This window comes from Brachyistius frenatus, unplaced genomic scaffold (assembly GCF_029030835.1).
Source record: "Brachyistius frenatus isolate BFR_SWC_R1_liver_20210118 unplaced genomic scaffold, ASM2903083v1 Contig_140, whole genome shotgun sequence".
NCBI lineage: Eukaryota > Metazoa > Chordata > Actinopteri > Embiotocidae > Brachyistius > Brachyistius frenatus.
In genome coordinates, this window is record NW_027210739.1 from 441,847 (window position 1) to 455,738 (window position 13,892).

Genomic DNA, 13,892 nt, shown 5'->3' on the forward strand with positions numbered 1-13,892 from the left:
GCTGAATCACAGTGGAGTATTTGGTTGCCAAAACAAGTTCAACTGCATGCACGTCTCAGCATTAAGTTATAGCTTCTTTTTAATAAGCCAACTTTCGTGTCAGCAAAAAAATATTAAGATTTAAGTGTAAAAGCAAACTGTCACAAAGCGCATGTTAAGGACGTAATGTAAACGTCAGTAACACATGGTGTTTGGCAGTGAAACCAGTGAACTAATCTTCCCACCGTGACACCCCTGCTAAGGTTACCACCAATGCATTTTACATGCATCTACACGAAATGTTTCATAACATCTCTACAACCCTCGGTGGACTAGTCTGCCTCTGCCTCCAATCACGGGTTGGATATGAAACTGCTTAGCGAAGATTCAGCGTTCCCCTCAAAAACAGGCGTTTTGAATAGAGGGCTCAGTGTCGTACATGCTTCCCTCAAGCCTACGCAAGAGCAACAAAGGGCACTCGCTGAGGCCAGGTCTGAGGAGGGAGACAGAGAGGGAGAGAACAGATGATAGAAGGTCTCTCTTCCTAATAATTTCAGGAATTTCATTATTTCCTTAGAAAATATTTGTCCAGAGTTTTTGGACATGCATGGGGGGTTAAGGGGGAGGCGGGGTCAGACGGGTTTGATGCTGAAATGATTGAGTCAGAAATGAATAGGAGCAGCAGTTCTACCGTCGGGTCAAAATTGAACTAATCCGAGTTCAATTTTTCTAACATCTTTGGGCCCGTAACATGCAAAGACAAAACTCGACAGTGTAATCAATTAGGAAAAAAGGTCCTTTTGTGTGTACGTATGCACATTTCCTATAGTATCTACTGACCCGTTGTTTAAGCTCTGGTGCAGGTTTAGTTTTGCTGCCACTGTAGGAAATCAGTGCCAAATGACTTCATCTTGAAGGTGTTTGTAATCGAAGCAGTTTGGACTTTTCAAACATTCTGTCTTTCTATCTGTCTGTTCACATCTTACTCAAACCTCCTCGCCAATAACCCTTTACCCCACTTTACCCCGCCCCCGGTGCGCTCTCTCTCTCTCACTCACACACCCCTCAACTATTTCCCCATCCCATAGCCCCTGTTCCCCACTCTTGCCTCTCATCATACATTCGATGAGCCACTTGGGAAGGACCGGATTTTCCATGCATTTAACCACACCACTCTTTAGTCATGTCCTGGGAAAAAAAAAAAAAAAAAAAAGCAGCTTTCAAAAACTTACAAAGAAAGAGAAGAGAGGGGAGAAAATTGAGGGAGGGAAAAAGAGAAAGGTGAGGAGAGTGCAGAAAATCGAGTTTCACTATAATCAGGCATCGCTGCAGGGCCTTTGTTGTAGGGAGATCCAGGGGTGCGCAAGGCAGGCCAAACTGTCTTGTTAATGCTTTTATATGTGATACATATTAAATGGGGGATTATGACTTCATCCATTTACATCCATATATAATTCATATAAGCCCATAAATTTGCCTCGTATAGATACAGTATGTCTAGGGCAGCATAGTGTGAAAGCTGGGGTGAGCTGGCATGGCAATGATAGTCTCACAGCCAAGAACACTTTTGAAATTGGAGGGGGCCCTCCGCTCCCCTGTCATCAAGTCGGTCAACACCACAGCCCCTAAACCCATCATTCATCTCTGGCTTTATTACTATACTTGCACTCTCCTCTTTAACCTTCCAGCTCAGTCCTCTGATTATTTTTCCCTTTCCAAGGGAGACGCATGCATGAGAACCGTCGTTAAAAAGCGTGATTTAGAGACACATGGAGTGGGCGATCGGATGGTCCGAAAGCTTTATAGCGCTCCCAGTTCCTGTCTGAAGAAGTTCTTGCCCTGAACTCTGAACTGAGCTGAACTCTCTCCGTTTTGGCAGAAATGTGTGAATCTCTTCATCAGCACCCTCTTTGACTTCTGAACCACAATTACCTTGCCAACGCAATTTCAGCTGAATTCCCTGGTGTGCCATATTTTCAAAGGACCACCAACAGTATCTGGCTACACATTATCCTGTCATAGCAACTCCTCTGCATTCCTACGGTGGCCCCCTGAGTCAAGCGCCCCCTGAGTCAAGCACCCCCCCCCCCCTCTCTCTCTCTCTCCCACACACACACACACACACACACACACACACATCCCCATTAGTCCCGTACTTATACAGAACTTCTACCAGCACCCATGAGAGCACAGGTGAAACCTTGACAACAGGTGTTTTTATAACGGTGCTACAGCTTTAAGGGGGAAGGGCAAAGTCCTGGTATTTACACCCAAGCACTCCATTATGTTTTATGGGACGGGGGCTTAAGGTTTAGACGACCAACTGTAAAACACCCAAGTCAAGGGCCCTGGAGATTAGCTTCTTGCACTGAGCATACAGCAGGGAGAGGGAGTGAATGAAAGACACAAGGTGGTCCATCCATTAACCTGCCACAGTGAGAGGTATTGACTCAGGAGGGGGAGAGAGACAGAGGCCGAGGGAAAACTGATGACCTATTAGCCTCTGACAATGCCAGGCCAGAACTTCATTTCCCAAAACCATTTTGAGGCTGAAATAGTTCTAATATCTACCTTACAAAGTTTGTGTGTCTGTCTTGCTTTGGTTTGGCAGGTATTTCCAAAGTATTATATTTTCAGGTGATCGCAGAAACTTCCCGATAGACTGAGTTCCGATATTATCGGATTGATTCTGTATCCAGTTGCTCAGAAAATATATCCATCTTTCATTGACAATCAAATACACATATCAGCTTCTCAAACAAACTGATTCAATGTGTCTTTTGTTTTCAGCCTTTCTGCGCACGCATTGTTAATTCTCATTGTATAAATTACAGGCACAATTTCAGATATCCCGAGCTCCAGACGTTAAGAAAGTCCAGCCTTAAAATAAATGCTGTCAGATAACATCAAATACCACCAAAACCATAAGAAGTGTCAAAACCCAGGGCTGTGAAAACAATGCAAAATATTTTCTTCAGCCAAATGTGGAGAGGGAAGGGGGGTGATTATCAGTGGTATTTTCAGAGGAGAGACTGCTGCAGGACCACAGAGCTGCCTGTGTCCTGTGTTAGCCAGATTTTTTGCAAACACTACACGTAAGTGGTAACAGGCGCAAATGCTGCAAAAATAAATGTAGGACCTCACAACCATTGTTCCCCTGCGTACACAGAACATTGTTCATCCAGAATTCCACAATTAAGAAGGAATGTCAAACTGTTTGTAGTGCAGCTCTCTGCAAGTCTCTCCAGACATACCATAATCAAAGCAAAATAAGCAACCACTTGGGGAAATTATATATATTTATTAGACTGAGAATTCTCTAGTCCTTCCTCTTTGTGCTTCATTTTCCCTCTTGCTGGTACACTTCCTTTTAAAAGCCCATCTTTCAAATGCCCACAGGGAGATTTGAACATTGCAAGGGCAAGCATTTTTGCCAATGGCTGATGTTTAAACGAAGTAGTTAGCCGCCACTTGATGAATGAGCTTCTAATGATGACTAAGTTGGAAGGGATGTGGTGGGAATTGAGATATGGAAGCAACGGCAAACCCACCTGCTTTTCTCTCTGATGTTGTTAATTAGATGTCATTATTTAGCTATTTAGCGGTCATTTTAAACAACAGGATCATGCCAAACAGACAGAGCTTCCAGCTTAACTGTGATTGAAAACAGCCATGTCTCCTTGATTCATGCTATCAGAAAAACCCAAACAATCCCACACACAGGTTTTCCCCCTTTCACTTGTCCTCACATGACAGTGGCAAGAAATACCAACAAACATCGTCCATTTTTTGTGTCTCTTTCTGGTGTACCCCCTGCATTGTCCACAAAAATGTCTCACTCTACTGTGTTGAGTTTCAGTGTACCAAGAAACAAACAATCCTGCTATTGGAGGTCTGGCACAAACCTTATTACAGCAAATTCCAGAGATTTATTCTCCTTGCCAGCTTTTACTCATCATCTACAAACCACAATGAAGTTACCACAAAAACAAAGAATTGCATGCATTTATGAATGCCTCTGTATTCTGCTGAGGTTGCCATATGAAATCACATAATCCCTTTCTTCCTACAGTACACCTAGACACCAAGAAATGTCTGTAATTCTGTTTCATTTACATGTAAGGAAATGTCATTTTCCTCACTGTTTTTCCTGGAAAGGCAACCATGTTCAGGGACCCATACCTTCCTCTCCAGGACACACGGGAGTGTCATGTCTTTGAGATGATGATTTCCTTTGCTAAAAGTAAAAGCCTTACTGGACTCTCTTTTTGACCTCTAATTGCTCCTGTGCTCTGTTTAGAATGTCACTCTTTCCAAACCAACTCCCTTCTCCAATCAAGCCCGCTTAATTAAGACCTCTGGTTATAGAAGACACAGAGTAGAAAAAGGTGGGGAGAGTTGTTGAAAAATTAATGCAAAAATGAGCGGTCTGGCCTGTGCATTTGCTTCTAGGAAAGTAATCCGGTTGCGTTTGTTTTGCTCTGCTTAAGTGTGGAACACTGATTGAACCAGGCCAAGGCTAGATTGGACTAGCTGCCCCCAGAGGATTTCCTGGGCCACACAGGCTGGGAGTTGAGTTACACTCAGCCTCAGCCTAAATGGTCAGGAAACGGTAGGACTAGATATAAAAAAATAAAAATAAAAAAAATAAAGACGTTCTTCAGGGACACGTGTATGGCAGGATTTTCTGTTTAAAATACTCTAGACATGTGAGACTATGGAGTGGAGTTGGTTTATCAAAATTACTTCATATCAGCCAAGATAATACATTAAATTAATCACAGAAACTAGTGGTTAGTTAAAGCTCTTTGGGGAATTCAAGACTTATATTTTCTAAACAAGTACCAAAGAGCATTACCAGTCAAATAAAAACAACATGGTGACATGCAACGTAATATGTAAGTAAGAGGGATCTTACTTGTGTGGAGAGGAGCGGTTGAAGCACGTCTTGGTCACATCCGTCACATTGGGGTTACAGCAATCGCCAAGATCATAGAAGAAGTTTTCCCAGTTACATTCAGGGTCACATATACCGTTTCCCTGCTTGTGTTCAGGGCAGCGGCTCCGATGCCCAGACATGCAGTCACCGGCATCGAAGCCCGTCAGCGGGTGGTTGCATTCAGGGTCACATGCATCATCACCAACTTTACTGATATCACAGTTAGCTAGAATCAAACGGTTACGTAGGGAGGAATTGGTCACATTATGAATACTGAGCTCCCAGGTGATGTTGTAGGGGCTGAAGGCATCATTAAGCTGCTGGTGCTGCAGGCTGATCTGGTGGTCAGATACGGTCGGCCTTGTCCTTGCATCATTCCAAATGTTTATGACGCGATATCGAACTTTCTTGGGCCGACGGAAGGTCCACAGCTGATTGTAGTTTTTAATGACCTCAACATTGTCGCACACAGTTTGACCACAAGTTGGAGGCTCCAGCGTTGTATCCAGTAATCCCTCAGCATTTCCAACTCCACCACCCCCCAGAAACCCTAATCGTCCACCTCCTCCTTGCTCAGGTTGAGGAAAGCTTCCATCTTTTACAGTCAGCCATTTTCGGCCTGGGTGCTCGAATGTTTCACGAATGACCAGCTGAGGTAGATCTTGGGGGTCCTCGTGGCCCTGCATATGCCTGATAATATGCCTCTGCCCTCTGGCCTGCCTCCATAAACCCACCCTTTCCACTGCCCCCCTGTAATTATGATTCAGTGCATTCCCACCAATCATCAGCACTTTGCACTTTTTGGTCAAATGACTGAAGACATCACCCGATTGCTCCCGACTAACACCGACCTGGGCCCCATTGATGAAGAGTTTCATGTACACACCATCATATGTGACTGCCACATGCGCCCACTGGTTGGGTATGTAACGAGCGTTGGAGTGGATGGAGGTCACTTTGTGGGCGCGGTCAGTCTTAAGGGAGAAGAAGAAGCGGGGTTCACGGTTCCCATGTTCACTAACCGCCTGGATGCCGAGCAGCCAGCCTCGGTCACTGGAGGCATAGAAGCATTTGTCGTATAGACCTGGGGAAAGAATGAACAGAAGTTAATTCACGCGCGCATGCCTTCATTTTTAGGTTTTAATCTGGATGTGAAGAAAGAAAACACTTTCTTAACTTTCTACCTTAACAATAAGGGAGCTATGCATCAGTGGATTTATACACAGTTCATACACAACGCTATTTTTGTCATCTCCACAAGTCACATACATTATATTAATTCTTACTGCTAATTTTATTTGAGTATATTTTAATATTTTTTTGGGTCAGTATACCAACTACATTTAAATGTATACATTTTTGAGCATCCTATTCATTTTCTAGTGTTACTTCTCGAAGAAAGCCCAAAATGTAGGTAAAATTAGGGAGTAAATGTCTTAATATGATGGATTTTTGTATATCTAAGGATGTGTTGTCCTGGAAATTGTGTGGAAGTGCATATTTAGCTGAGGGAGACCCCATGGAAATCTCTCTGTGAAGGCTTTTCCGTGAACACTGAGCACATTTAAAGTTGTTCGTGTAAATGTCCCTTGCCAGTGGAGTAGCCAGAAAAGGCTAGTTTTCTGCTAAAGCCTTGTTTTTGTAGAGGCACCAAAACACCTTTTTCCTGTTTCCCTTGGACGGCATATGTCAGCTTCAGCATGGTAATGTGTTTTCACTTCTTAGGGGATCTCTGAATGCTAACTGTTTGTTTGTTTAGCGCTTGTTGAGGTACGTGTGTGCAGGCACACAAGTTCACATCTGTGCACATGTGTTTGCCAATGCGTGTTCATGACTGTGTGCATATATCCACACGATCCAGTCAAAGTGTGCAAAGATTCCAAAGCACCTTGAAATGCTTTCCAAGGTCCATTTCAGCAAGTGGAAATCTGTGTGTTCACAGGTGATAGAGCTGGACTCCACTCTTGTCATTTATAGAATTGCTAACATCAGGGTGGCACTTCATGAGCTTTCAGGCAATTATATCAATCCACAAAGGGACAATCTGTGACCTGCACACCTTTACACTTGTTATCAGCATCTTTGCTCCAAATTCCTGTAAATACCCTTCATATTTGTCGTTGCTACATTTATTATGGTCTGAAAGCTGATTGTCACAGTGATGATCACATCTTTGCCTCAACGCACTTGTCCACTTGGATGCCTTTGTTCCCCATCGATTAGGTTACCCGAGTCTGCAGTAAGTGGCGGGCTAATGGTAATTGAACAGACATCTTGCTAACTTTGACCTGTTTCTAATTAGATGCACACTGCAGCATGCATTCATTAACTTGGTATTTCAGTGGACTAATGTTCAAAGAGTGAGAGTTGGGTTCAGCGTCAAGGTCAGTCCTTTGGTGGATGACGTTTTCAGGCTTTCCACTACACTGGAAGGAAAAAGCCTTCCATCTGTCAGCTTGTGCACTCAAGGCTAAAAGGTGTGCTAAAACGCTCGTAGGGCTCCTAGTGTAAACAGCTGTCATAATTCTGCCATGCTCAATTAATCTAACACGCTACACTTTTCCAGACCCAACACTGCGACTGCTCAGGCTCACACAAACACACCTACACACACATACTTACGCAGAGATGCATATATACATTCTCATGAACAAATACACACACGCCCATGTGCACAGACAATTTGAAACATTAGAGTAGACTCTTGTGTTTTAAACAGAAACACACAAAGGGATTTGCACGTGTACACGCTACAGTCGAGCAGTGATCCTGTCAGGTTCAAAAGCAACCTTCCCTGCACTTGCTTGCACTTGCCATTTGTCTCCTTCCATGAAAACACACTCAGGAAAAAAGAAGAGTAAAAAAAAAAACATGCACACACACACACACACACACACACACACACACACACACACACACACACACACACACAAAGAAAAATGTCACAAGGACTTGATAAAAAGCAGGGAGGAAGGGAACAATGAAAACTCCGTTTACTTTTGAACTGTTCTGGTTCTGAAAGGTCAAAGAAAGTCACTTTTCATACTCATGAGTATGAGTAGACAATGGAAAATTCCATTGATATTTTAAAAACAAACTTAATGAACATAACAAGGATATTAATTATAAAAAAAATGTCATCTCACCACTTTAAAACACTTGACTTCAAACATTTGACTCAACTGTGGAGTTTCACTTTGAATTATTTCAACTTAATGCCGGTGTTAATGAGTCACAGGATCTGCCAACAGCTACACTTCAACATATTTCTGAATGTCAGATGACATAAATTAAGATCATGGTTTTCTTTTCTTTTTCTCTGTCATCACAGAAAACCTTCCATTTAAATGTACAGGCATTCATCAGCATTCAAAAATACTTCTCCAAATACTCAGGCTTTCAGTGAAGGAGCATAAAAATGCTTAATAAATAATAAGTTCTAGTTGAGGTGATGATCGCTGAGGACAAAGGCTATGCTCAGTCCTCAAACCCTTCTTCACCCTCCAACCACTTACCAGGTAATTAGTTATGATCTCAAAATGACTAATCTTCCTCTCAGTATTACAATTACACTTCACTATAATCAAACAAGAAGATGCTTCTGTTTCTGAGTGTCTGAGAAAAAAAAGCCCTTAACAAGCAAAACTGGTCTTCGAACCATGTTTTGTGCATTTCATCACACGAGGGTGAAAGTACCAAGATAAATCTGTTATCACAGCAATTATCTGCCAACGTCGGCATATAATTGTCTCCAGCGGGTCATGGAAGAGAGCCTCCATTCCACGTGTGATTTATTTTCCTCTTCCTTTGATGCAGGACAACTCAGCATGACCCGGATACAAGGGCTAATAGGAAACAACAAAGTTTGCATAATATTTGGACACAGAACTTGATGTTCTGATTGTGTGGTTGTGGGTGTGAGTAGGGATAGATGTGTGTGTGTGTGTGTGTGTGTGTGTGTGTGTGTGTGTGTGTGTGTGTGTGTGTGTGTGTGTGTGTGTGTGTGTGTGTGTGTGTGTGTGTGTGTGTGTGTGTGTGTGTGTGTGTGCGCGCGCGCGCGACAGTTCATTTGCTTTGAAACCTGCGATCAGTTCTGACTACATCCAGCTGTCAAACTTGGGAAATGACAATAGTTTTCTGGTTTAATTTAAAGGTCCCAAGACAATTCACATTTATATTTACTGATGATTTAAGTCACCTGTAGACAACGAAGCAACAGCTATGAATTATTGAGTGTTCTCTTTTTACCCAGATCATACAAAAAAAGACAGTGGTCTACCTCTTTAAGGAAGTGTTTGACAGGAAGTTTATCATATTACCGAACCAGAAAATGCATAAATGCAACTCTAACTGCCACTAACCGTCCGTTCCTTTCATCTGTTTTTCCTGAGCAGAATTAGAACAATCTTGTGTGTTAAAGAGGCAACTCAAAACCAGAGACACAAAGATGTCAACTGAAAATGTTCAAAGATGCAAAGTAACATCCTGTTTTGTTTTTTGTTTTTTGTTTTTTGTTTTTTTATCAAGCTGTGTGTATAGTGACATGTAACTAATGAATTGTACAGAAAACTGAGCTGTAAAGCAACATGTAACAAAAAGAGAGCTTCAAAGAATAAAAAAGAAAGAAAGAGATAAAGAGAAATGGCAGTGGTCAAAAACAACAGGGTGAGAAAAAAAAAAACAGCTGCTGCAAACAACACTGCTGGGATCAAAACAAAGGGTTGGAGCATTTTTAGGGGCACTGGGATTTTTGAGGTCTGAATTGGATTTAAAAGATTAGGCTCTATTGCATTTGTTTGATCATCATATTTGTTGTCTTTAGGTCCCCTCTCTGGTGCACTGATGGCAGCAAATCTTAAAAATGAACACATAAGATTAAGTAAGTAATCTCTAGTAGGCAGAGGCCAGTACAAGGCGGGGGTAGAGGGTGGAGGGGGGGGAGGGTCTGGGCACAACAACAACACCTGTACAAAATTACATGATCCCATACCACATCTGTAAAGCCTGTGATGTTCATCTTCTGTTAGAATTTTGTCAGAGAGGTGTTTATTCAAGTCTGCGGTCAATATGGAGGTTGTCATTTGTGTTATTGTTGTACTGGATTGCGTTATATTGTACAGATGTTCTTGTTATCGTGTCCATCCTCTGTAAAATCTAGGAGTCACTCAGGTCACAACAGACCCTCTCACCCCCCTCTCCTCCAGTTTGAGACTCTTACAAGGGATTGGCTTTGCAGAGCATGTCCCTGCCAACTGGCCAGCATTACCTAAAAGTGTACTCTATCTCAGTGCACACACACATGCAAACACGCACACAATTATTTATGTGTGCCTAGAGGGGAGGGGTTGTTTTGAGAGAGTCTGACATACAGGACATAATGGAGCAAGTAAATGTACTTATATTGTTCAGTAAAGTCCCCAAACGTCCACACTGGCATACAGGAGGCTGAAGAAGACTGAGTTCAATTCAGTTCAGTTCAGTTCAAAGGCAGCCATCTGCACAAGTACTGTAGCAGGACATGAGTTGTGTATACAACGCTCCCTATCGGCAAGGAAACGAAGCAAACAAAAAAAAAAAAAAAAAAACTATCCAGTACTGTAATGCACAAAAGCGCTATTGGTCAAAACAAATTATGCCGTTTTAACGCCTTTCTGTTGCTCCTTTACGCATGGCTGCAGACCAGCCTGGGCAAAAAGCAGTGCGCACAGATTAAGTGTCAAGCTTTCCTCTGTCAGCAGGGATCTATACTGAAGTTACTGTGTCCAACTCTGCTCAGTCGGCGGATAGAGATGCATTATCACTATCTGATGTGCCTTAAATTAGAACCTCGGCTATGATGAGGACGATGATTTCGTGTCTGCGTTTTGGAGAGACTGTACATAACGCCGTGGAAGCGCACCACCAATGCACAAACACAAGCAGTACATTTTCGCGCAAGAGGGGAAACCCTGGATCTCTCGGTCCTGTCTCGTAACTCCGGTAGCCAATCCAAAGGTGTCGATTTAGGGGGGGGACACTCAAGCTTGCGGCTTGAGCTGCGAGCCTTGAGCGCCTCCACATACAACGTATCTCTCCCGCTTTGTGCCTGACGTGACGTGCTCGCTCACAAAGTTTTGGCCATTACATCATAGCTTTAAAATAGCCAACTCGGTTCAGAGAAATTACATTTTACGCACGGTGACATCAGCTGCCGGTCAAATGATGCAGTAGCATATATCTGCTGCCCATATTCCTCACTTCGATTTTATGATCATAACTCAGATAAATCATCATTCTAAAGTGGAAAAGCAGATCGAAAATGCATACAAGTATATTTCAGCGATGATCTCTCTGTAAGGTGGCAAACTTAAATGTGATCAAAATCTTTAGTGACCCTATAGTTGCACTACCTAAAATATCCGCTGTACTTTTCAGAGCATTACATCATTGTCTAGTCTGATAGATGAACTCATTTTCAACTCGCTGAAACTGCATGTTGCTTTGTTTGATATACTGCATGGCTGATAAATCACTGAACGTTTGCATGTTTAGCTTTCATCATCTGGCCAGTTTGGAGTACGACTAATAAAAGGAGTTGGGTTGACAATAGGATGGAGGATGTATACACTATCCTACCTGCAATCACTGTGGGCGATCGTTGACCTCCCTCCGGTTTGATCCACATCTCCAGAGTGAAATTGCCCCTGGGTATCTCCACACCAGGCTTCAGCCGGAGCTGATCTCCCCTGCCGGTAAAATAGACAGCTTTCCCCCGGTCCGGAGAGTTTTCCTCCGCCTGAGAGGAGCGCCGGCGCTGGCGGAGCACCCGTCGCTCCAAGCCGGGCAAAGAACGTTTGCCCCGGGGCAGACGTGTGGCACAAGCCCCTGGGATGGTGGCTTTCGCCTCCCTAATGCGCACCAACTCCCTCTTGGATCTCCCCTTTCTCCGGACTGTCCCGCACTCTGATCCAAAACACAAGATGAGAATCACCAGGCAAGACACCCAGGGTGATGTCCAAAGTTTCATTTTTCGGGAGAAGAAATGGCAAAAAATATTTAAAATAGGAGAAAAAATAAAAGAAACAACGGAATAACTACAAAAAAATTATGTCCACAATGTTCTTCTCTTTGGGATCCTCTCGAGTTGTTCCTTCTCTCTTTTTTACAGCGGTAGAATGTCAAACCGTAGAAACTGTCTAAATAAACCCATAAAGCTATGCTGTTTTTCCCTCTTTATAATGCTAAGCCACGACCCCCTCTCTTAAGCAAAACTACTCTGGAGACATTCAGGGACACAGGAATATTTGATTCATGTATGTGTTCCACGGTGCCTTTTCAATGGGTCCCATTTAGCCAAAGGGATGACTAATAAGTAATCAATCAAGAGGGGGGTTCGGCCGATGCCCCCCTCATCCCCTTTGGACGGTAGGAGTTACTCGCAGAAATCCACAGTTGTCCGCCAAGCTCTTGTCACACCTTTTTGTTGTTTCCTTATCCTACCCGTAAAACAGCATAAGAAATGGCACATAGCCTATTAAATTCCAAAGAAAAGTGACAGCAAACCGACCTCTCATATTTATTACAGAAAACAAGAGGTAAATTGTGGTCAAAAATTAAATCCAAAACTTCCCTTTGCCTGTATGCCTGCACAAAAGTTGAAAAGCACTATAATATCTGGTAAGGCGAAAGAGAGGCAGAGGGACAGAAAGCTGCAGAAGTAACCATCGCGGTCCTCATTGATTGCCTGAAGCAGAAACACTTGGAGGAGTCGGAGCTCGTCGTCCGCTTTAGAGGCAGTTACTCTCAAAGTCTTTTAAAGAACAAGTCATGTTTCAAATGTTCCGGGGCTGTGTTTTTTTCATAGTGGGAAGTCACACAGGTAGGCAACTCTCTGACGGTAATTCTCTCTATGGCACATAGTGATAGGATGGTGTTTACGGAGTTTGGGAGGCGTATATGTATCCCTCTAGCGGTTACAATTTAAACAATCCAACACTTCCACAAGTCCTCAACACAGGACCAGAACCAAGCAGTCGAAGTCATGAAAGAATTATTACAATCTGCGTTGTTCCTTCCTGAAAATGAAAATCCCTCCTGAAAGAGGTTGCTTACTTTTTTAAAGACATAGATTATGGCACTGACATTCAAATTATACACAGATGGATGACGAGTTCACTCCTCAAGGTTATCATTATTTATCAAGCAGTTGAAATATCATAATAATGCAAAATCCAGTTGTATACACGACTATAAATATATATATATATAACAATGCATAGTGATATAAGTATATAAATATATGTATATTTATACAGTTATATATATACTATATAGACTATAAATATATAATATAGTTTATACTTATAGAGAGAGAGAGAGAAAGTTGCGCAATGCAAAAAAACTACTATTGGGCAACTCACTGACTTTTAGGGAAAGACCTTTGTTATAACTTTGGTGACGAATGATGTATTTTATAAAGGTAACCGTCCTATCAAAGTCACCTTCCCCCATTAAGGTAATGTCCCAATAAAGAAAGCAATAGATCAAAGAAAAAATAGGAGAACAATGACAAAGCCATCGCAGTTCTGGTCCCATATTTACTTAACTTAATTTGATGGCTCATATGTCCATTCTTCTTCTGATTTAAAAGCCATAGCTTTATGTTTTTAACCACAAAATAGAGATACGTGCGCTGATGTGAGCCTACCTGTTCACAGTCATTGAAATGTGGGTAATTCAATTAATTCCACTTTAAATTGAACCCAAATGACTTTTAACATAAAAGGATTCTTGTGAAAGGGATGTGAAAATGAGAAGTTGAAGGGATTTCTAAGTTTCAGGTCGACTCACACGTACTGATGTTTACTGACCGTCGCTTGTGATGGATCTGAATTTCAAAACCGCACACTGAACTGACATTTGTAAGCCTTTGAGAGTGGCGGCAAAGCCTTCGTAAGTCTCAGCTGCTGAGAGAAATGAAAACAGTTCTTTGCTC

The 13,892-nt window shown here is 42.4% G+C and overlaps 1 protein-coding gene across 2 annotated transcripts in view; it reads right to left on the reverse strand.

Annotated features, from left to right (window-relative positions):
- Nucleotides 1-12,221, reverse strand: part of LOC138630747 (pappalysin-1-like) — an 86,484-nt gene extending 74,263 nt beyond the window's left edge. For both annotated transcript variants that reach the window (XM_069715261.1, XM_069715260.1), the window contains exons 1-2: nt 11,534-12,221; nt 4,898-6,002 (exon numbers count right to left, since the gene is read on the reverse strand). In XM_069715261.1, coding sequence (XP_069571362.1) covers nt 4,898-6,002; nt 11,534-11,924 — 1,496 coding nt within the window. In that variant the 5' untranslated portion in view covers nt 11,925-12,221. The remainder of the gene's footprint in view (nt 1-4,897; nt 6,003-11,533) is intronic.
- Between the last annotated feature and the right edge of the window lie 1,671 nt (nt 12,222-13,892).